Source organism: Nannobrachium achirus (genome assembly GCF_963921795.1).
Source record: "Nannobrachium achirus genome assembly, chromosome: 2".
In the NCBI taxonomy this organism is placed as follows: Eukaryota; Metazoa; Chordata; class Actinopteri; order Myctophiformes; family Myctophidae; genus Nannobrachium; species Nannobrachium achirus.
In genome coordinates this window covers 34,303,279-34,327,177 of record NC_137811.1, presented here as the reverse complement: position 1 = coordinate 34,327,177, position 23,899 = coordinate 34,303,279, and the positions used below count along the sequence as shown (strand labels likewise).

At 40.9% G+C, this 23,899-nt stretch overlaps 1 protein-coding gene across 2 annotated transcripts in view; it reads left to right on the top strand.

Annotated features, from left to right (window-relative positions):
• Positions 1–23,203, top strand: part of slc9a1a (solute carrier family 9 member A1a) — a 60,083-nt gene extending 36,880 nt beyond the window's left edge. Inside the window, exons 6-13 of one of the 2 annotated variants that reach the window (XM_080750010.1) lie at positions 4,579–4,668; positions 9,064–9,134; positions 9,300–9,479; positions 10,895–11,024; positions 15,100–15,198; positions 17,287–17,368; positions 21,918–21,968; positions 22,503–23,203. In XM_080750010.1, coding sequence (XP_080606136.1) covers positions 4,579–4,668; positions 9,064–9,134; positions 9,300–9,479; positions 10,895–11,024; positions 15,100–15,198; positions 17,287–17,368; positions 21,918–21,968; positions 22,503–22,807 — 1,008 coding nt within the window. In that variant the 3' untranslated portion in view covers positions 22,808–23,203. The remainder of the gene's footprint in view (positions 1–4,578; positions 4,669–9,063; positions 9,135–9,299; positions 9,480–10,894; positions 11,025–15,099; positions 15,199–17,286; positions 17,369–21,917; positions 21,969–22,502) is intronic. The other variant, XM_080750011.1, reaches the window with a different exon arrangement.
• Positions 23,204–23,899: the final 696 nt, after the last annotated feature.

The window sequence follows — 23,899 nt, the reverse complement described above, 5'->3', positions numbered from 1 at the left end:
TTGTTGATGGAATTAGTCTTACACTACCAGCTGTGCATCTCTGTGTGTGTACACAGTTGAATCCTGAGTGCATCTTTATCCTTGTAACTCTCAGAGTATACAAATGTACCATTTGAAAGTGCTGAAAGTCAACTTAACACCCAGGATTTTACCGTGTGCTGTCATTGTATATTAGCCTTGAGTGGGTCCAACAAGAATGTTTATTTAAAGCGCTTCTGTAATTCAAATTCGCCGGCACTCCAGCAACATGAATATGGTCCATGGTCCATATTCGTTCTGAACATCAAACTGTTCAGTTTAACTATGTGGTATGTGTTGTTACCGCCGGGCCTGGCGAGAACTGCGCATGAAATAGCTTTTAACACGTTTTCAGGAAGCATTTTATTTTGTTGTTTGGAAGTATAGGGTCACTTTGATGCTATTCCCATGTGTGGACCTCAAAATGTGCGAGGCTGTTTTTAGTGGTCAGTAAATTTCTTTGTGTGTTTTGAACCAGGCGGCCGGCCGTGTTGCTACGACAAACCAAGAAAGGGAAGGATGCAATTGAATACACAAATTGATAGAACACACACACACGCACGCACGCACGCACGCACGCACGCACGCGCGCGCGCGCACACACACACTAAAATCCTCAGTGTTTCATTTATCCAGTTGAAACTCTTGACAGTACAAATTTAACTACATTACCCTCTCAGAGTAAAATGTATATCCCTCGGGTCCCTTAGAGCCAGGGGTGTAGTTGTCCCGAAACTGAAAGTTCCTATGATTGGCCGCTAGTTGCGCTGTTCTGGCACCAGAAGCAACATATTCTCCATAGGATTCCATTCATTTCCCCTGTTTACATTTGATTTTCTTACCTTAAACATTGTCATAAATACTTTATGGTTCCTGACGCTAGTTTAAAGCCTTGTTTCAATCACCATGATTTGCATTTTGTGAAAATATGGTCCAATTTATGTTATATTTGATGTTATACAGTAGCAGGGTATCCTGTAGCAGGGGCTTGTGATCATAGGCTTAAGATGATTCTTCTTCATGTGGTTTATTTTCGGAAAGCTCAAGACAATATCCCATGTATCCTTGCGGTTGCATGTGACCGTTGGCAGCCAATAGCATTCTTTGGGTACCATTAAAACAATGATTGCAGTCTATGCTCAGAGCACATACAGTATAGGCTCTAATGCAGCCTGATATCGCGAGTTCGACTCCCCATCCCGACAACCTTTGCTACTTATCACTCCCCGTTTCCCTCTCCCTGCTTCCTGTCAGTCTCCAATATACACTATCGTTACAGGCAGAAATATATATATATATATATATATATATATATATATATCTTTACGAAATTAATACACGCTCTCAACACACACTATTTTCTTATAAATTCCTGTATCCTCCTCTCCCTACTTGTGTGTTGCTCACTGAAAATTCAGAGGATTACACTATAAGAAAAACAGGTCCAATTAGCCTTTTCCCATTCATTTTAGATCCTTAAGAACACAGCAATGTTCAAGAAGCAAGTAAAGGCATCCCCAACCCCTACTAAAACATGCATACAGTGCCACATACGCACGCACACACACCCACACACACGCAGACAGTGATTCACTCTACGATTTTCCCATTTCATAAATGGGTCGAGGGGTCTCCACATCTAGTCGTGCATCATGGAATTGCTGCGGCTAAAATAACGTCCGTAAGAGGTGTGCTTTCTCCTCTAAAGGCTGGCAAGAGACATGTTTTATTCATAGAAACACTGCACTGACAGCCTCTTGACACATAGCCTAGGAAGTAGACCTCTACTGTTACTGCAGGTCCTAGTGTGTATCTGCATGTGCTACTTGATTGTTGGTGGTGTGCAGCATTAAGATCAACCAGCAGACAAATGTAGATAAATGTTTGGAAAAATGTGTACTCTACTGGTCAACTTGTGGCAGTTAAATCTTGAAATGATAATATTGTGTGTGTGTCATGGCTGTGTCATGGCTGTGATTGCGGTGAGGGATTGTGTGTCAAGATGGGAGTTTGGAACAGGTTTAAAGTAAAGTGGTTTTCGTTTTGCTTCATTGCTAATCCTTCCATGAAGCTTGATAAGAGGGTTTCAAAGCCAGCTCACCGTATTTAGCTGATTGTCTCATCGATGTCTGATTTGAGACGAGCTCCGAAGTCCGAAGTATTCCACAGGTTTTCTTGTGCTTATGGATTGTCTCCAAGTGGCTTCATAGCTATATTATCCGTGTAGGGTTAATTCATTATTAATTAAATGTTTTGTTTGTTTGTTCACACATTATCTTATGCTAATAGTATGTTGGATTCATATTAATGTGCATTTACAGAGGTTGTTTTTCTTAAACAAAATATTCCTATCACGCATACATTTGACAGCCCTCCTGTAGTAACTCTGAGGACTCTTTAGGGGTCCTGGACCCCCTGTTGGAAGAACCATGCTGGACATGACACGTAGCAGGGTATTATTTCAATGTGTCATCATCATCACCATTTAGGCTCTTATGAGTAACCAGATGGCCAGAATTAATCTCCCAAGCCATGGCATACAGAACATGCACACACACACACACACACACACACACACACACACACACACACACACACACACACACACACACACACACACACACACACACACACACACACACACACACACAGAATAATCTCTCTAAAATGTTGGCACAAATTCAAACACTTGCTATAAGCAGAGCAGGCTGGCATTGATGCAATCATCAATATGTCATCTACCAGTGCCAGCAACAGGCATGACGTTGGTCTGAACTCAGAGTGAATACACAAACAAGTTTCATGTGGATTCTGAACATGCACACAATGAATGTACCCAGCCAGCACAGTGAGGCTACCCAGCAAATTGAGGGAGGTTTTAATTTTTCATTGCAAATGGTTTTACTTATCAATATAATGTGTGCGTGCGTGCGTGCGTGCGTGCGAGAGAGAGGGATGTTTTGACGTTTTAATAGTGTTGTGATCTAGATCAGTGCCCCACAACAGAAGCCCCAGAGGTTAAACAGTTTGTCAATATGGACAATTGGGAATTTGGGACCTATCGCTTGACTGAGGCTCAAAGTACTTTTATTCTTGGTGGACACTTCCATACTTCAGCATTTAACAGCTACTTCAGGCTCAATTCCAGTCTGTGACAGTAAATCTTTGTGCCCTGTACCTCCTCACAGGTATTTGTGAGCTGCTGGCAGCGTGACCACTACATGTTTTGACTTATCTAAAACCTTAGAAAGCTTGATGATGATTATATTCCCCCTCCCCCTCTGCATAATACATCACTGGGCTCTGTAATGAATCTTCTGTTGGCTTTTGTTTTACATTATGAGCCATGATTCAGACTTTTCAAGTGTTTTTTTTTCTTTTCCATTGGCCATGGAATAGTGAAACTCTACAAGATGTTGCCTCACTCTGTTTATGTGAATCCAAACCAAATGCTCTTGCATGGACTTGGAGAGCGTAGCTGCATCCTGTTGTGAGTCACTGTTTGGAAACCCATGCAATCAGTCAGTTCCTCTTGTGGTTCTTCGTTTTGATTATTGCTAATGCAATAACCACTTAAAAACCTACAGCAGTGGTTCTGATTAATTGAACATTTTATTAGCCAAAAATAGAGAACAGTACAAGTATAGTCAATGCAATAAAAAAAGTGTAGTGTAGTACAGTACAACTACAGTTAAACACCCTGCCTAAAAGGAACATCCCAAATAAGTCCTTTTACAGTCTTTTTTACGCTGGAACTCCTTGTTATTCAATTCATGGTTCTCAAACCTTTTTGGCTCAGGTCACCCCCAGTGGTGTAACGGTGATTTTCTTTTTTACTTTGTTGTCTTTATTACTTTTTCCATCACAACAGATTGAAAATAACTTTATAATCTTAACTTTTACTACTTGAACCCCAGCTATTCTGGTGGGAACATACTGTACACAACACACAAAAATAGCCGAACTACAAGCTCACTACATGTCACAATGTGACATGGAACATGTGCAAATCACACTGCAACCGCACCTGTTTCAATGTATTTGTGCATGGCCAGTCTAATAGACAAGTCTTATATGCCTTAATAAATTATAACTAACTAACACAATGAATTTGAAATGAAAAACACTTTTTTCTTTTTTTTACCAAATCATAACTCGTGAGCTTATAGATCTGGTATTTTTGCAGAATGTTTGCCTAGTATTGACAGGACATAGAATATGGATGCTCAGGTTGAACTGGAACTAACAGATGTAGTACTACCCTGGCCGTTGCCCAAGGATCCATATCAGAGCTTTATCTCCTGTCCCCCTCATGTTATCTCCCTCCCAGATTTATTATACTGAAGCTATTTACATGATGCGGACCACACAACTGTAATGTTGGTGTGCATACTAAAAAGTTGCACCTACAGTTAGTATGAAAAATATGATAAAAGTGAGGAATATATTCCTTTTTGCATGATTTCTTTTACGTCCGTGTCATCATAGATACAGTCAGACATTTGGGCTAAAATACACTGTGAAAAGAATTCTCCATCTGTTTTCCTCTTCCTCTTCCAGGGTATGACCATCAAACCCCTGGTGGAACTGCTGGCAGTGAAGAAGAAGCAGGAGGCCAAACGTACCATCAACGAGGAGATTCACACCCAGGTAACACCACTCACATATTCACCCAGTGTATACCGAACTCTTGTTCATCTGCTGTTTCTGGCACGCAACACTGGCGCACACCCAAATATTAATTAAGCATACGAGCGGAATGCACAAAGCGGGATGAGCAGGACCTCAAATTAAATTGTGAGGTTATTCTTTACCCCTTGTGTTTAATTTAAAGTAGACAATCATTTTCACCCCTTTTTCTGCCAAATTAGTAGTTTTGCCAATTCATTCTTCCCACGTGCCCCTGTAGTTGTACCCTAGTGGCTCCACCTGCCAGTGAGGAACTGGCAGCTGGCTCCCTCTGATATGAGCCACTCCAGCCTGTGGTGGCTCCTGTCAAAAGCATTTGCATTGTTGTTCTCATCAGAAAATGAACTCCTCTATTCTATTCAACTTTTGTAATGCGATATACAGTACATAATATGTATTTTAATTCACATTTGGATGTTTTGGACTGATGTTTTTGTAAAAAAAAAAAAAACAAGCATAATTATGATTAAAGTGCCACTGTAAATAATGTTGACCCACTTTCTGGGAAAAGTTCCACATAGCCAGCAGTAAATTGTCAAGCACGTTGCAAATACTGAGACATCACTCTTTGGCCTTGTTGACCCCCTAATATCCCAGTATCCCACCCTCACATCCTGTCATTCCTTTTGTTTTTCCCACGGCCAGCATGCATACAATAGAACATGTGCAAATCACACTGCAACGGCACCTGTGCAAGTTGGCTTTGTTGGTACACATGGTCATGATGGCTGAATGGCCACACCCACAACTGAGCTGTGGGATTCAATGTATTTGTACTAGTTCAGTTTCAGTGTCTTAATACATTATAAAAATTGCCCTATATAACTATAACTTTCACTCAATAAGGACCTCTCCCGACCCAAGTTGATGATGTCATATGTCAATGTGTGGTCCAGCACTATGGAATGTATGGAATGCATGCATGTGCTAACTAAAAATTGCACCAGTGTGAAGTGAGCACTGCTCACTTCGCATGGTATCAAACACGACACACGTGCATATCTCCTTGTATGGGCTGTTCTGTCTGTGACGTTAGTTATCTCCAAACATTTGTGTGTAGGTCCCCATGTCCGTATGAGCACAGAACTTGCTCATACGGACATGGGGACCTACACACAAAGCCAGATGTAGGAACGGGTTAGCACTCTTAACTAGTTCACAGCCAAATCGCCTTCCATCGCCATTTTGAGGAGGGTGAGGCAGCCAGATCGCCAAACGTCGCCTTGGGGATCATTTTCTGATCATTTTGGTATTTTTTTGACATTTTTTGAGCTATAAATGACCTTTCTAGCTTAATTTTAGTCTAAAGTTACATATTCGAAGGAAGTGACATCATCGATGACGTAACCCGGAAGTCGTTCGGCCATAACATAGAATGGGCCTTTTTACAGCATTGAATGTTGACGTTTTTCTTATCAAACTTTACCATTTTTAGACCGATTCTCATTCGGAAAAAAATGGCTGGACTGACAGATTGGTCACTCAAGAGCAAAAACGAGTGTAAATGGCGTGCGCACGACGTTCGGATCGTGTTTTATAGCTCCCGTTCGGCGGACCGGGAGACATAATGGCCGCCAATGGGCGCCGCCATTATGGGTCTACTGCTGTCCACTCGCTAGTCCAGACTCTAGGAGATTATCGTTGGGCACACTCTAGTGGATAGTACTAGTACTACATTTTACAACAATATGATCCCTGTTGGGTTAGATTAAAGCTAACTTGGAAATTAATAAAATTCCTGGCAGTATAGGCGCACAAGCCTATTGTAAATGGCTGGGAGAGAGTTTTAATACTTCTTAAGGTTAATATGAGCATCAAAACCCTTTATTAGCACATGCATTCCATACATTCCATAGCGCTGGACCACACATGGACAAATTACATAATCAGCTTGTGACTTTATTTTTTCTTTTTCTTTTTGTGAAAGATTATTTCTAGAATAAATAAAATGTTTGTTTTAGTTCTAAAAGGGCAATTATGATGTATTAATATATATGAATAGGATAAGAGAACACAATCACACTCATTTTGTTGAGTTATAAATATACTGTTGTCAGTACAAAACTGAACATTTTCTTTTACTTATTTGTTTATTTGATAGGGAACAGAGCACATGAATGAACATCCATGCAAAATATAGGATCTCTTCCTTGAATCTCATATTTTGAGTGTTGCTTCCCCCTGCTGGCTATGTGTGGTGTTGGCAGCGGGAGGATTACCCTGCTCCAAAGGCACTGCTGGCACAATGAATGTCAAGTCAATGATTCATCTGATGGAACATCTTAATGAGAATCTTCTCTTTGTTGGTTTATGAGCCCTTCCTAACATGATCTGGGTTGATCATTTGCAAACTAATGATATACGTTATTAAAGAAATGGACACACACACATACACAGACACGAGCGGGTTTCCTCTGGTACTTACACACGCCCTTGAGTGATTGCCATCGACGGCAAAGCCTGAGTGGCTCTTATAGCTATTAATATAGGGGAGATAAGGGCACACTGTCATGCACATACAGTGCACTCTCTGGGGCTTAGTAGTGAGTCACCACCAGTCCTCTGGGCTAAAACGGCAGACTCTCTAATGGCTTCTCATCCACTGGAAAAGACCAGTGATTAGTCTCACCGGAGCTGGGCGAGGGCCATTCAGACTAGCTTAAAGGGCCAGCCCACTGTCAGTAAGTACATGTCATTGTCTATCCACCGCTTCTGCCATATACTGTACATGTATCGTACATTTTACGATGTATATGAAAAGGCTTTATTTTTAGATTTTGCACATGTTCTTTTTTTCTTCCTCCTCTACAGACATTAAAACTTAAAGCAATCTTACCTGAATAATTCAGTTCACGTTTGCTCAACATCATGGCACAATTTAATAATTGATGGACATTTGAATTTAGGTAACTCAAGCAAGTTAATTTTCATACGGTATTTAAGTAAATGGAATCCAACGGCTTCCTCGAAAACCAAACTACCACATAGGTTTTGAAAATGGAGTACACAGCAGTAATCAAGTCCAGTATACAGTGAGTCATAGGCTTTGCTCAAACTGGCAGCCCAAACCAGATTTTCTAATGGTTTTATGAAGTCTGAAGTCATTGGGCTAAACATGTCAGACCACTGTTTTGGTGGGAGTTCCAAGGGGTCCCCTTTAATCCTATTTTATACTGGGGTTAAAATAGCAGATGTACAAGCTCACGGCGTCTCTCCATGCAACGCACTGTGAGCTTGTAGGTCAACTTTTTTGAAGTTATTTGAAAAGTCTTTCCTACACAAAATGTCGATGCTTGTCTGGATCCAAATGCATATCAATTTGGTGGTTCTTGAAATGAAAATGAACAACTGCAGCTAAATGTTATTGTCCTGTCCTCCACCAGAGGGGCTATGAAATTATTCTTAGTGGCAGTTTACCTAGCGCCATATATTGTTTCAACAAGCTCTGATGTACATTATTCACTGGGATGGTTTTGCTTAGATTAACTCTACTTCTCTTATTACCTTCTCTCAAATTCAAATCAGGGTCTGTTTTGTTCCGCAAAGCTGGTTGGCATGAAGTGATGATGAAATGTACAGAAACATCTTGCACCACAGAACTGAGGGCACTGACTAGTCTGGAGACATGCAATTGTATGGCATGCAGGATGAAGAAGCCTTGTATCGACTGAGATAACCTAGATTTATTCTAAATCAATGCAGAACTCCCCATGAACAGTCAGAGGCTCCCGCCCCCTGGCCACTGTTCATACAGTCACGTTCTGCAAATAGAAAATAAATTTGGCGGTTCTGCTTAATGGCCCGTTCCCATAGCAACATGGCTTGTCAAGCCGTCAGCGGTGGCTGTAATCAGAACAAGAGAATGACATACTGTAGAGCTGACTGCAGACTGAACAGAAGATCTGCTGGTACAGTTCCCATTTCCCCGGCTCGCCTGCTGGGCACACAGCCACGTGTGATGGATGCTATTTGATGTGCTCGAACTGCCAGACGCGTGGTGTTTTTCTCTTGTAAATGTTCACTTTTGCGACAGCTCTGTGGCTGCTATTAAAAACACCAAATGACAAGTGTGTCCGTTTTGGCCTCGGACGCATTCTGCACTTGGTGTTGGCTTGTCAGACATGTTGCAGGCCGTGGGACCAAACAGACCATTGTTTTGGACTCGGCCAAGTTCTCAGATATATGAGAGCAGTGACAGAGCACTTGCTCTCCCACGCTTTATGTCTTTTACAGAAGTCAACATAGAGATCAAGGATGTAAGAATCAAATCAATAATTTATTTATTTTTTGTATTTTTTTTTCTCTTCTGTGGTCTCCATTCAAAGTTGCTTTTTCTTCTTGTTCTTGTTTTTTCAGTTCCTGGACCACTTGCTGACTGGAATTGAGGACATATGTGGACATTATGGCCACCACCACTGGAAGGACAAGTATGGGATTTGAACAGTCATACAGAATTACACTTTTTGACTAAATCTCCTTTCAATTTATTGTATTCATGTTATAATTTGCTGATTCGTGCTCTCTCTCCACTGTTCTCTCCCACCCTCTATACACGTGCCCACCTCTCATTCTTTGATCTCCTCTTTGTTTAGATTGAACCGCTTCAACAAGAAGTACATAAAGAAATGCCTGATTGCAGGCGAGCGATCCAAGGAGCCCCAGCTCATCGCGTTCTACCACAAGATGGAGATGAAGCAGGCTATCGAGTTAGTGGAGAGCGGAGGGGGGGTCAAGATGCCCCACCACGCCATTCCTTCCACTGTCTCCATGCAGTGAGTCTCTCAATTCAATTTCAGTTCAAAGCAAACGTGGAACTGAGTACTGTATGTCTCAGTCCTTCTACCAAGATGTGGCAGTTCGTCTCTTGATGTCTTTTGGGAATTTTGTATTGGATTTTTCTGTCTTAGAATGAATGGTAAACATCTAAACCATGGTTTCCCAAACAGTGGGTCGGGACCCATTTGTCGGTCACGGACCAATTTTTATAGGTCACGACTCAAGTAAAAATCCCATTTTCCATTTCAAAAGATGGAAAGTCTTTTGAAATATATCATTTATATTATTATTTATAGAAATAGAAAAATAGAAGACATTTATACATTTTCAAACAAACAAGAAATTCCATGAATACAATATAATAATAATTAAGAAGTAGTGAAAATAGCCGATCTCAACGCGGCGTGAAGCGAGCCGTTGTGAGCTTGTAGTTCTGCTGTTTTCACTAGTTTGGGTCCCGGGCAAATGTCTAATCTATCTTTTGGGTCTCGACCTGAAATGTTTGGGAACCACTGGTCTAAACGACAATCACCCGGCATGAACCAGTTTCCACATTTCCATAATGGAAACTTTGTTGATTGGAGTGGGCCCGTTGTTGATGTTTCTTCTTACGGTGCAGATGTTCTGCAGTCTACGGCCTCAATCTCAGTACAGGGGAAAAATAGACTATTTTAAGGAATTACTCATACATGTTCGGTTAACAGTTTGTTTCTTTTTCGGTAGACAGAGATAAACAGTATTGTGTCTGTGTTAAGTGCTGTAGCTGGAATGGAGCCGTGGGCAATTCTAACATGCAATGAAAAACCACATGTCCCCTCACAAAATCAAAATTATAGATGCCTACCACTGATGGATGGGGACAATGGTCTTCAATGGCGTATTGTGCAACTGTGTCGAGATGATCACCTGTAGTATAACCAGTTAGTTTAGTTTACGATGAATTGATTACATAGGACCCCAATGGAAAACTCTCTTTAGCAGACCGTGTATTGTACTGTACTTCCCTGTACTTGTCTTTGCAAACTGTTTGCAAAAGTATTCAATCAACCAATCACACATTCAGGATAAAAAACAAAACAAAACGACAACACATATTTGCACACTGGAATACTGTCTCACTTTATGGTATTCCTTAAGCAAATCTGCCAAATCTGAAGAAGCCCTAGGACGAAATGTCACAAATAAAGGAGAAGCCCTAGGACGAAATGTCACAAATAAAGGGAGTTTTATTTTGTGGCCATATGTTTTTTTTTGTTTTTTTTTTGTTTTTCATCCAACACCTGCCTTACTGAGGTTTGGAAGGTGCGCATGATTATCCCTCAAATGTAGTTTTACACCTAACATTGGAAATGTCTTAATAAAAAATGTTTTCTTTCCTTTTCTTCTTCTTCTTTTTTTTTTTATCTCCCAGAAACATCCAGCCTAAGAAACTTCCCCCTCCGGTGCCCCTGGATGACAGGGCTCTGCCTCAGCTGTCTAAAGGCAGAGAGGAGGAGATCCGGAAGATCCTGAGGAGCAACCTTCAGAGGACACGCCTGAGGGTACAATGAGACACTGCAACCACTGTCCATCTCAACAGATACTACTAGACCAGTGGTTCTCAACCTTTTCAGGCCGCGACCTCCAAAATAATCATGTTTTAACTGGGGACCCCCCACCCTGACAAGCACTAAGAGTTGAGGCATATCATTTTGTATAACACGGTTCTATTGTGAGGCGTTGTGAGCATGTAGATCGTCTATTTTCTCAATTTATGCCTCTAATATTTGTCAATTTGGCCAATGTTTAATTTGTCATTTAGAGGGATTAAAAAGTCCTTAAATTGTCACTTTAGAAATGTGCAGATACCCTCTATACACATAAACTTTATGTTGGTTTGTTTACTGTTGAGTGAGAAAACAATGTTGCACATTAAGTTAATCATCTGGGGACCACCAAAATAATTTGGGGACCCCCCTGGAGGTCCCCACTGGTTGAGAACCACTGTACTAGCCCGGGGGTTTTCAACCATTTTCATATCACGGCCCATTATTTATTCAGCATTTGAGCCACGGTCCACCATTTGATGAGATTTAGCCTCTCAGACCCCAAATTTCCAATATTTTGTTGTTATTGGATAAAGATTTTTGTCCATAATTCCATGCTGTATTGATGTGTTAGGAGGAGAGATAACAGGCAAACGTTGATCAAAATAGCAATTCTTCTACATTCTCTAATTGAGGTCTTGTAAATTGAGTAATGCAGGTGTTTAACAATTATTTAACCCTTGAGAGTGTAACATTTTACACTCAAGAGTTAAAGATCTATAAGGGTCCTTTTGGTTACCAACTCTCCATCATTTAGCTGGGGACCACCTGGAATCCCTTCAAGGACCACTGTACTAGACTGTAAAATCCTTATGCGTCCAGTTGGTTACATTACTACTCCCGCCGCTCTGCCGCCACTCGCGACTGTTATTCCGTGGACGTCAGAAAAGTCCGCGAATGACCGAGAAATCCGCGGGTGGTCGCGAATTCCGCGATAAATTCCGTGATCGCCTGGGGGGACTAGCTAATACTGCATCGACATGTACACCTTGATACAAGCGTTACATTGTCACTCAAGGTTCATCCAGAAGATTACATGATTTAAAATGTGGTAACACTCACTTATATATGATATTGACCTACAGTAAAATGCAGTACCTTTGCTTATTAACCACTACTATTGGTTACTGATTTGAAAATTGTTATAGTAGTACATTCTACTTGGAGAGAATTAGATCGTAAAACAGAAATGGTCCCACCTAGCCTCGTTCCCAGTTTAATCTCCATCTCATGAGATAAAACTAAAAGACTAGAAATTAACTACTGCTAAAATGGTGTAACCTTGTACTGTACAGTATGCTATTCTGAATCAGAAGCCAAAAGTATTCCATTAGGCCTAAAAAAAAAAATCTTGGGTTTCCGGTTGGCTGTCATTTTAGGGCTGAGTAGGTAGGGAATTTATTTTATTTTATTTTTTATTTTTATTTTTTTGTGGGCATGATGGGTAGCAAGGAATTTTATTTTATTTCCTCATGGGAAGGATGGGTAGGTAGTTTTTTTTTTTTTTTTTTCTTCTTTTTTTCCCTATGGCACTGATCGATATGCTTCTTTTTTAATATATTCTGTTTTCCTGAGTTACCAATTTCTTGAGAAGCCGACTTGTCTCTCTCAGGGGTTGACACTAAGGTCTCAGAGGCACTTGCCCGTCGGGCAAGTACAGGTCATGTTCTACTTGCCCTCAGGTCATGGCCACTTGCCCTCATAATCGCAAAATCGTAACATTTGAATTAACGTTCATTTTAACGTATTTGTTACCTTCTACTTGCAGTGATGTTGCTAGGTTTTCAATATAATGGGGGACCCACAGGTGGTCATTCAAATAGGTCCCAGAAAAAAATTATGGGTCCCCAATTATATGTTTTTGAGAGTTGTGAGCTTGTAGATCAGCTATTTTCCAACATTTGCATCTTTCTTGTATTATTTTACAATTTGGCTATAGTATTTTTTTTTTATAGTATAGTTTGATTACTTTTGATGCAGCAATGGTCTTTTTTTCTTGTCTTTAAATTTATTTAAAAAGTCCTTAAATTATTACTTCGTTGTCATCTAGGGACCCCCCCAAAATCATTTGGGGACCTCTGGGGGGGGGGGGTCTCGACCCACAGGTTGACTCACTTGACTGAAGTGGAAGGGAGAATGTAGTTTTAGTGGATGGACCTCTGGGGGGGTCTCGACCCACAGGTTGACTCACTTGACTGAAGTGGAAGGGAGAATGTAGTTTTAGTGGATGAATGAAAGTGGAGCAAAGATATTTGTTTCTAGACAGTTTAAGTGTTTATTGCTCTGGTGTTTTCTTTTTACAAACTGTGATTCTCTTCGAATGCTTTATGCTTGTGTCGCAACGTGAATGATCTGAAAACAACGTTGCGCGTCAGAGCGGCTCTTGGCTCGCCTCGCACCGATGCCGACTACCGTGTGCGGTTCGCGGCTAGCTTTTCTGCGTGGTTCGCTGAAAAGAGAGGCGGCCACGGTACGTCGCGATGGTAAAATCTTGCTCTTTCGAAAGACTATCATTTCGTCCGGAGGGTTTTACCGACTCACCCCATGGAGGTTAAGGTTAGAGTTGGGTGTAAAAAAGATGACATGTAGAAACAGCGAAGCTATCCCCGTCGCGACAGACACTCTTTGGAGAGAGGATTGATCCTGCAAGCGTATTCACATTTAGGTTTTGCGCGAATGATGTGATCTTGTAGATTAGCTGTTTTCGACGGAGGCACAGAGCACGCACGTGTTTGCGTGTGTGTGTGTGTAGGGACTGGGGAGGAGGGATGGACTGAGGGGGGAGAGAGAGAGAGACGGAGCTGACGCAATGACGCATGAATAGTAAAACAAAACATTTGCGCACATGATATTTTAGTCGAAAGAAAACTTTGATTAAACTTCGCGAATGTGGTCGCACCAAATATATTTTTTGTAAGACGTTTTTGATCGACTCGGTCGGATTTTGACTTAATTTTATTATTATTTTTATTTTCACTCCAAATGCCAATAAAATCATCTGGGTCGCACGTATTTAATAGGGTCGGTCGCCAACCGGAAACCCAAGAATTTTTTTGTTAGGCCTTATACCACACAATGCACAACCCCATTGCTGTGATTGATGCAGAGAGAGGGAGTGCTTGTTTTGGTTTATGTGATAACCTAATCTGTCCGCCAATTCAGCAGCGAAGTGTGATGTCACTTCCGTGAAATGGCGTGAAATGTCGCCCTCTACGGGGTTCATGCTGGTATTGTTTTGTATTCAAATCGCCATTGAGGAATTTGCGATCACCGCATATAAGAACTGTGTTAAAAATATAAACACACCATGTGCGCGGACATGCTCTCAGCGACAGTCTGTCCCAGACACGAGTGTCTCTCTGTAGTTTCCAACATTTAGGACAGCGTTGATTACATTTTCTCTGACAACAGGCTATATCAGATATGAATGAATATCATAAACTATGCAGAACCCCCCCGCTGACAGAAACGCGCACACGGTGTGTTTATTTTTTTAACACAGTCCTTATATGCGGCAATCGCAAATTTCCCAATGGCGATTTGAATACAAAACAATACCAGCATGAACCCCCTAGAGGGCGTCATTACGCACAAATGACGACATGGCTTCGTTTCTCTATGCTTGCCACCTCGAACAGCATGATATGCTATAGGCTGCTCGGCCTTGTCTTTGATTTAGAAAGTAATTTATTAGTTGTAAAAGCTTGCACATGTACTGTATGTAGGACTTTGGAATTACATGCATGCTGTCTAACCTGAAGTACAGGGAGTAAGTCTACTGTACATGTTGACCAGCCTATCGGGTCTTCCGGTCACCCTGCTCTTCCTGTACTTCCGGTTAGACACTTCTGTCACTATACAGTAGGTCCTATAAGCCCAGGTCTCACCTTATCGACATCTCTTCATCACTGACATTTCCACAGGTCCTACTTGAAGCAAGACACGCAGCCGAAGCCTTGTTAGATTTTAAGTTCTCATCACCACTTTGTTTTATGATAGTGTAAGTTTATGTCGGTGTCTCCTCTTCCAGCTCCGCTCGTACAACAGACACACTCTGGTTGATCCCTTTGAAGACGGTCTGAGCGACATATTTATCAAGAAGCAAAAGATGATCGAGCTGGAGAAGAAGGTGAGTTAACCTTATGATCTTTAGCGACCCCGTGCTGGGCATGTCATAATAGGCAAGTTAAAGGGGAAGACCACCCATTTTCAATATTGAACTATGTCATTAATATACCTTAGAGGAGTTGTGTGGAAATAGAAAAAAGGTTCCCCCTCTTCTGTGTTGCCTAGAACTGGAGGATTAATTTTGGGGTTTGTATTCTAAAGTACAACTTGATGACATCACACATTGTACTTTACAATACAAACCCCAAAATCAATCCTCCAGTTCTAGACAACACAGAAGAGGGGGAACTTTTTTTCTATTTCCACACTACTCCTCTAAGGTATATTAATGACATAGTTCAATATTGAAAATGGGTGGTCTTCCCCTTTAAACATTGTCCAAAAAATGATCCACAAAATCGATATTTGACATAAAAGTACAAAACTTTATATAGGTTTCAAGTGGTTAAAAAGTACACCACAGAATATCAACCACAGTACATACTGTAAGTGTCTTTTCATCAATCGGTTAAAGGAGTAGTTCACCCCCTTTTTTCTATCGATTACTCACCCCATGGAGACTTGAGTTCAATTACATATGTTACAGTTAGTTTGGGTAACTCAGTTAGATTGGGGTAGGAGCGCTTGTTTTTGTTCACCTGGATGTGGAAGAAGCTCATGTCCCAGTGGTAGAGCATTTGACTGCATTAGTCCCATGCTGGTGAATGCTACTATGCCTAAACCTAACCCTAACCCTGACCCTGACCCTAACCCTAACCCTAACCCCAACCCCAAACCTAACCTCAGTAAAACTATGCCTAAACCTAATCCTAACCCTAACCTCAGTAAAACTATGCCTAAACCTAACCCTAATCCTAACCTCAGTCAAATTATTCCTAGTTCCCCGAAGGAGGCGGCGCCTGCTCCACCTTGTGCACAAAAACGAGCGCTCCTGTTCTCAATCTAACCGAATCTCAAACTAACTGTGACATATATATCCATGGGGTGAGTAATCGATAGAAAAAAGTCATTTTTAGCCAAAAGTTTTTTTTTTTGCCAAAAGTGTGATTTATTTTCCAATTGGAGGCCTTAGTCTTGGTCGTCCTTTTAATTCATTTGCATTGCACAGTTGGAGTCTGATTTATTTGTACAGTAGAGTTGCACTACGATATCCCTCATGTCTGCAATTACTTAATTAATGAGAACTAGCCCTTACCCGTTCAAAGATATGAGCTCCAAAATGATGTGCAGTGTGTGGGTTATGGGATGTGCACTGTGCACACAGTATATGAGGGATGGAAAGTAACTTTAACTGGTGCTTGCATGATGTAGGAGCATCAATGTAAGAAACCCGTTTCCTTTAATGGCTACAGAGATACTGTTCCCCCCCCCCCCGCCCACCCGCCTGCACACACACCCGCCCGCCTGCCTGCACACACACACACACACACACACACACACACACTCCCCCCGTGTGTGTGTGTGTGTGTGTGTGTGTGTGTGTGTGTGTGTGTGTGTGTGGGTTTGTGTGTGATTGTGCATGGCCTGAACAACAGCGCCCCTCCCTTAACATGTGTGGTCACAAAAGGTACTGTAGGCTAAATATATATAGATACACCATAAAAATGCAAATATACAGCATACGATTTGCGAAAGTGACAAACGGGCTTCACAGTTATGTCAGGTGTGTTCATATGCTTATGGTGATGCGATTTCAGATCAATTGCTCCAGCCACTGATGAGAAACGCGGTTTCAGACAGACAGACAGACACTCAGACAGACAGACATTCCGAAAATTATATGTTAGATGGACTCTGGATATATGGAACAAGCCAAAGGTTGTTGTATTCTGATGTGTTCCACGAACTGTGGGGTCCAATCCACCAACACATCACATTTGAATTTAAATTATGCTTGAATATTTAACTCTGGTAAATAACTAAATTACTGAATTCATTTTTGTATCTCCTACATTAGTTGAAAGTACTTTGTCACACAGAATGTCCTTGAAATAAGCTCGCTACCAAAGTCTAGTAATACATTTTGTTCCTCACCCTTATGCCTCATGTCTCACCAAGGCTCCAATGTGTGTCTGTGTGTTCCGAACAGATAACCGAGATGAATAACTACCTGACAGTGCCTGCTTCTTCACCAGACTCCCCTACCATCACCAGAGCCAGACTGGCCTCGGGTAGGTGCAGTCATTTTAACCACAGTCACTTACAAACAGTGACACAACCACCACCATTTTACTGTGAGGCAATCGGATGAATCACCAATAGAATAACAAAGTCATGACGTCACTCGCTCATCCCCCTGTTCACGGAAGTAATTTCTTTATGGAGAATAACATTGAGTCATCTTAAAATCGTCTCATATAAGCATTGAGGTCCAAAAATAAACAAACTCTCTGTGATATTGTCGGGGAGATGGCTCTGTATCGTTTATGATAGTCAGTCAGTCATATTTGGTGTGCTCGTGAGGCCCGTCAGAACAGACGAGTATGCGCGATCAACGGACACATGCGCACGCACATACGCGCACTACACGCACACACATACACACACACACACACACACACACACACACACACACACACACACACACAATATGCGCTTCGTCAGATGAGGCGGGGGTACGCAGATAGTAAGCAGTATGAACACGCTAAAACCATATACACAGTTAGATCTAGGTTATTGTACAAACGTATCCATTTCGCCAGACCAAGTGGACATGCGTGTCCACGCCTGCGTGGATACCAATAAGTCTGAATATCAGAACACAGTATAATGGACAAATAGGCTAATATTTAAGTAATTTACCCCATTTTTTTCATTTTTTTTTATTTTTTTATTTTTTGGAAAATGGTATCACTGCCTATTATCTTTGTTTTATTTATTTTGTCTCTATCTCTCTCTCTTCTCTTTCTCCTTTTCCTTTTTCTCTTCCCTTTTCTTTCCTCCCCTTCCGTTACCCTTTTTTTCCTTTGTGTTTTTGGTTATTAGTAATTAGTCCAGAGGATTGGTTAGATAACAGGGAGTTGACTAGGAAGGGGAGCCGGAGGGGACGTTATGATCGAGAGGATTGGTTAGATGACAGGGAGTGGACTGGGAGGGGGAGCCGGAGGGGATGTTATGATCGAGACGATTGGTTAGATAACAGGGAGTGGACTGGGAGGGGGAGCCGGAGGGGACGTTATGATCTATGTGTTGATATTGAAATGCTGCACCAGCCATGTTGAGGACCAACACAGGTGTTCTGATTGGCGTAGAACATTAGTTAGTTCTATGGCAATCAGACAAATTGAAAAACCTGTGGTCCTCAACATGGCCGTTTAGGACTACAAATGCACCCCATGAATTGGAGTTACACTCAAGTCTCTGTGAGGGATTCTGAATAGTATAGACAAGTAATGGGAAAGAGGTGAAATACGTTACTGAGTTACCCTCATATGGGATGGAGATAGGGAATTATGAAAAAAAGATTATTTTTTTTTAAGAGGAAGGTCAGTATGTAGTAGTTCAACACTAACACACTTTCTTTAAAAAAAGGGGGGAAAAAAATGTTTTAAATAATAAAAATGGTATATGTATTTGTACTGATCCCCGAAATATGGTTAAGGGGATTGATATTCATTTAGTTGGTATAATAATACAATTTAAGTCATTAAGAATAAACTAAAACTGACATGAGCCCCATGAATGTAGGAGTAGGATACGTTTCCCTTGGAGTGTACCAGGGAGGTGAATGGGAGAGCCTCTGGAAACTCCATAAATTGGAGCATTAAGGGAGGGAGAGGGAATATGTTAAGTGTTTTATGTTATTTGTGTGTTCTGTGGAGATTATGTTGTCTATTATATCATCTTCTTTCTAAGCTCATGCCAACTAAAGCTAGGACTAAACTTGAATGGCGAGACCTGAATAGAGCAAGTCTCTATTTAAAATATACATCCAAAACAAATGATGTCAAGATCTAACGAATTAAACATTTACAGTTGGAACATTAAAGGGGTCAACCACACAATTAAAAAGAAAAAAATCACACCCGTGTGAACTGAGTGGTGGTCGTGGAGGCTGTGCAACAGCACTACTGGGTGGGTGCAGCGGGGTTAGTGTGCTTTACAATGCTGTAGTTTCTTCACACACTCTAATTTATTTGACCCTAAAACATTCAGTTTGTTAATAATAATAATCACCACCAACCTTTTTTTAGCAAAATGGCTGAATTAGTAAGTCCCTTTCCATCCCTAAATACCATTCTTGCTGGAGATTGGAACAATATCTTAAATTATAACCTGGACAGGGTGCCCACAAGGTCGAAGCCTAACCAAGAGTGCAAAAACAATTAATAAAATAATGGACGAAATGGGATGGAATGGAATGGCGAATGAAAAACCCACTAGTAAAAGATTTCACATTCTATTCAAATCCCATCACGGTTATAGCAGATTAGACTATTTCTTAATACCACGCACCTTAGCAGCAGCAGTAACAAAATGCAGTATTGGATCAATCCATATATCTGACCATGCCTCAATTTCACTCAAACTGTATTTGCAAAGCCCAAAACACACCTATAGATGGCAATGTAACAAAGCCATCCTGTCTGACCCAGAATTTGGGGAATACATTAGGACAGAGCTACCCATTTTTTTTGGGAAATAAATGATAATGGTTCAGTTGATCCCTCTATACTCTGGGAAACTACCAAGGTGTATTTAAGAGGATTAATTATCTCATTTTGCAGTAAGAAAAAGAAAAGGATAGTACTTGAACAAAAGACAATGATATGAACATGGGAATAAATCAGGGTTCATCAAGGGTTCAATCAAGGGTTCATATTTTAGATTGTAATTAAAGAATATAAAAGATGACTGTTAAAATGATTTAATTTACTTCTTTCTATTGTTTAAGAGATTCTTATTTCAGTGGTTGGGGGCATGCATACAAGTGGCTAAATATGTCATTTTACACAGAATAAGCCCATTCCCAAGATACAACGCAACCTTTCATGGTTGGATGTGACTTATGGGGGCTAGAAGTGTTACTGTAAATAGCAATAAAGAAACTTCTGGATTATTGTGTCTAGAAAGACATATTTAGCCACTTGTAGGGTTAGCCCCCATGCGAACGCATACGCATGCACCACATTTTAGCATGGTAAACACGATAAAATGATAGAACGAAGCAAATGAAAACATTTTAACACTCACCTTTTCTTTTCCCTAATTACAATCCAAAATATGAAGCCTTGTTGTAAAAAAACAAAGTTGTCCTTTAAAGACATTTTAACTCCACTCTTAACTAAGAATGTATGAATATTCATTACTAAATCAAAGCTTACCGAAGTCAACACTTTAATACCAAAGGAAGGCAAAAACCTCGAGGAGCCCTCCTCTTATAGACCAATTAGTTTACAAAGTGTAGATAATAAAATATTGGCCAAACTCATAACGAAAAGATTAAACCCTATATTACCAACCATCATTGGGACCAGCCAAAGAGGGTTTGTACAAGGTTGTCACTCCTATACTAATATAAGACGATTATTGGGGGTCATTCAGTACGCAAAACATAAACAAATGGACGCGGCAGTGATTTTCCTTAGATGCCGAAAAAGCATATGATCGAATTGAATGGAAATACATGTTTAAGGTTATGGAGCGTTTTTCTATGGGTTGGTTGAAATTACTGTATACTTCCACACAAGCAATGGTCATGACGAATGGTTTTGTATCGCCCCAGTTTACTCTTATCATCTAGAGGATTTAGTAAAGATGAATTTGACTCCCATTATAAAACAGATTACATTAGATCTAACCAGGTGGATGGAGCTTCCAATATCTTTCTTGGGACGTATATCTGTCATTAAGATGAATATACTCCCAAAATGCTATACCCCATGCAAATGATACCTAGTGTTATTCCCAGTACTTTATTCAAAGATTTACATAGAACCATTACTACATTTATTTGGAAAAAACGACGACCTAAAATGAAACTGGAAAAACTTCAACTACCAGTGGAAAAGGGAGGCTTAGCAAAGTTTCAGTATTATCATTGGGCAATAGTAGTAAACAACCTTTCAGAATGGGTGGAACAAAACCCAGAATCAACATGGCTAGTCCTTGTACCACAAGGAAGTAAAATACCAATACCAAGCCTACCATTCATTAATGATGCTAGAATATCACTGTACGGTCCAAATGTGAAAGTCAATTGTTGATTGTTGTATGTGAATCATGTGAGTCATGTTTATGAAAAATGGAAAAATAAAAAGATTGAAAGAAAGTCAGTCATAATGGTCTGTTTCTGGTGAAAATGTAACTAATTCGGCGACAGTAACATTAGCGTTTCCTCTCCATCAGTTGATTCTTCATATCCATATTTAAACCGCTGAGATCATTTGTTAATGTTTGGAACACAGTATATGATGCAATATGAAAAAAAAGTCTGGGGAAAAAGAAAACGTGAACCAGGTAGGATGTGTAAATGACGTCAAACTTTGTTACTCTATGAAGCAGCAACTTTCCACCAGGTTCCACCGGTTCCACATGCAATGCATACTGTATGGTCTTCAACAGACCTCTGCTAATGCTAGTCAATGATCACTGTGTGCGGGTTGCACTGCTACTGCTACTGTTGTAGACAATATATTCCACACTTGATATTTCCCCCATGTTGGAAATATGTTTGCATGTGCCAGCTGGCATGTAAACCAGTGTGTGGTTTCATTTTAGATATCGATTTCAAACCTGATCAGATGCAGAAAGAGGAGGTAATCTGTCCAGGTATGTACTAGTGAGTGTAGAGAAGCCATGTTCATTCAGTTGTGGTGACCCAAAATACTGCTACTGTGAAGATCCTAACATGCATGCATACTTTTGGTTGCTCGTTTACATTTCTGAATGTATTATTATGCATCATTTGATTTCATGATTGACAGGGTGAAGTTAGCAAAGGCATAAACCGAGTTTGCCATTTTCATTTGATGAAAGGATTCTAGATATGGATTCAACATTTCTGTTTGTGTTTTTTGATCATTCTGAACCAGAAGTGGCGCAAACTGCGTAAGCATGCCTTCCATCCAAAATCAGTGGCTTACCCTGCATTCTTGCTGTTGTGACGTGGACCATCTTGACCCTTTTTTGTAGCTTGCTTTTGGGATGTGATATTATTACATTAACAACTGTGGTGGAATGTGAATGTTTGTGAATAACATTTGTCCTACTGACCTGGGTGTGTTTGTTGATATGGAATGACTGTTAATCAGCCATTGAATCCATTTGTGCTTACCGTGTACCACCTTTGGAATGTTCTCCCAGACCCCCAGGCCTACAGCATGAAGCCATTGTCGGACAGTGTGCCCACCATCCACGTGGACCTGGCGTCCCCCCAATCTCCAGACTCGGTCAACCTCATGGACGAGTTCCGCCGGGGCGGCCACCTTCATCAGCAGAAGAACGAGGACCGAGGCGGCTTGACGATGAAACCCCCCTCTGAGGGGCGACACGCCGACAAGGAGGGTGAGAAGGAGAATGGAGGCAAGGACCAGCAGAAGCTCACGAGGTGTCTGAGTGACCCGGGTCCCAGCGCGGACGAGGATGAGGACGAGCCCTTCCTGCCCTAATATCGGAATCGGGTTCATACCACCAGCCACGGGCCCAAATGCTCCTATATCCTTGTCCCGTGGCTGTTTTCACAACTCTGCTGAGCACGTTTGCAGCCATCACTGGGAAGGTGCTGTTCTATTTAATAACCTAGTTAGCTTGTAAAGGGGTTGAAAGTGGTTGGCGATTTTTCAGGCTTCTCTCAGATACTATAGCCTGAGGTCAAAATGAGCCACCTTTTCGTCCCTGCCTCCCAACTAGGCCGGACAAAGTGGGTGTTATGATGCATACCATTCCCTTTACGACATGGCAGTAGAAGAGAGAGGACTACTTTACTGCTCTACTCAAAATAATCTGTTTGGTCCAGAAACCAAACAAGCCAAAACTGTTAAATGAGCATAAAACATTTATGTTCAGTGAACCAAAAACTAAAAATCAAAAGGAGATTGCTTGAAAAAGAAAGGAGGGGGGGGGGGAGTATGGGCGGTGGCGACAAAAAACAGCCATTGGTTTTCTTAATGTCATTGCCGTTTATTTTTTTAAAACATGATAGGAAAAGCAGCCGCTGCTATCTGGGAGATGTTGGGTGTGGGGATAGTTATCTTAGACACACGGGTGGACTAGATCTATGCATTACCAAAGGTTTGAACTGTTTCCTTGTCAGACAATTCTTTTCATGTTTATTGATTTGCTGTTTACTCTATTATAAACAATGTTTATTATTTTTACAATCAGATATCTGTGTTTCAAGCGCCATTCTGCACACCATGTATACTAGGCCTTAGAGTTTCTCAATAGAGGACGTTAACCTATTAAGACCTGAGGCCGATTGTACACATGCCTTCCAAATCAGTAGTTATCACACTATCACACTCTAAAATAGCAGATGCACAAGCTCGCTGTGAGCTTGTATATCTGCCATTTTGGAATAGCCAAGGCTAAAATAAAAGAATACTCAGATGCTTTCCTGGTTTTAATGGGTTAATTCCAACATTCTTACTTCCAGTCGTACCCCCTTTATAATTGTTTCTTCAATATGCCTTTTAAGTTGATATTTTATTGGCGCAATCTATTTTATAATGTTTTTGCACCACTTTAAACTGCTGGACATT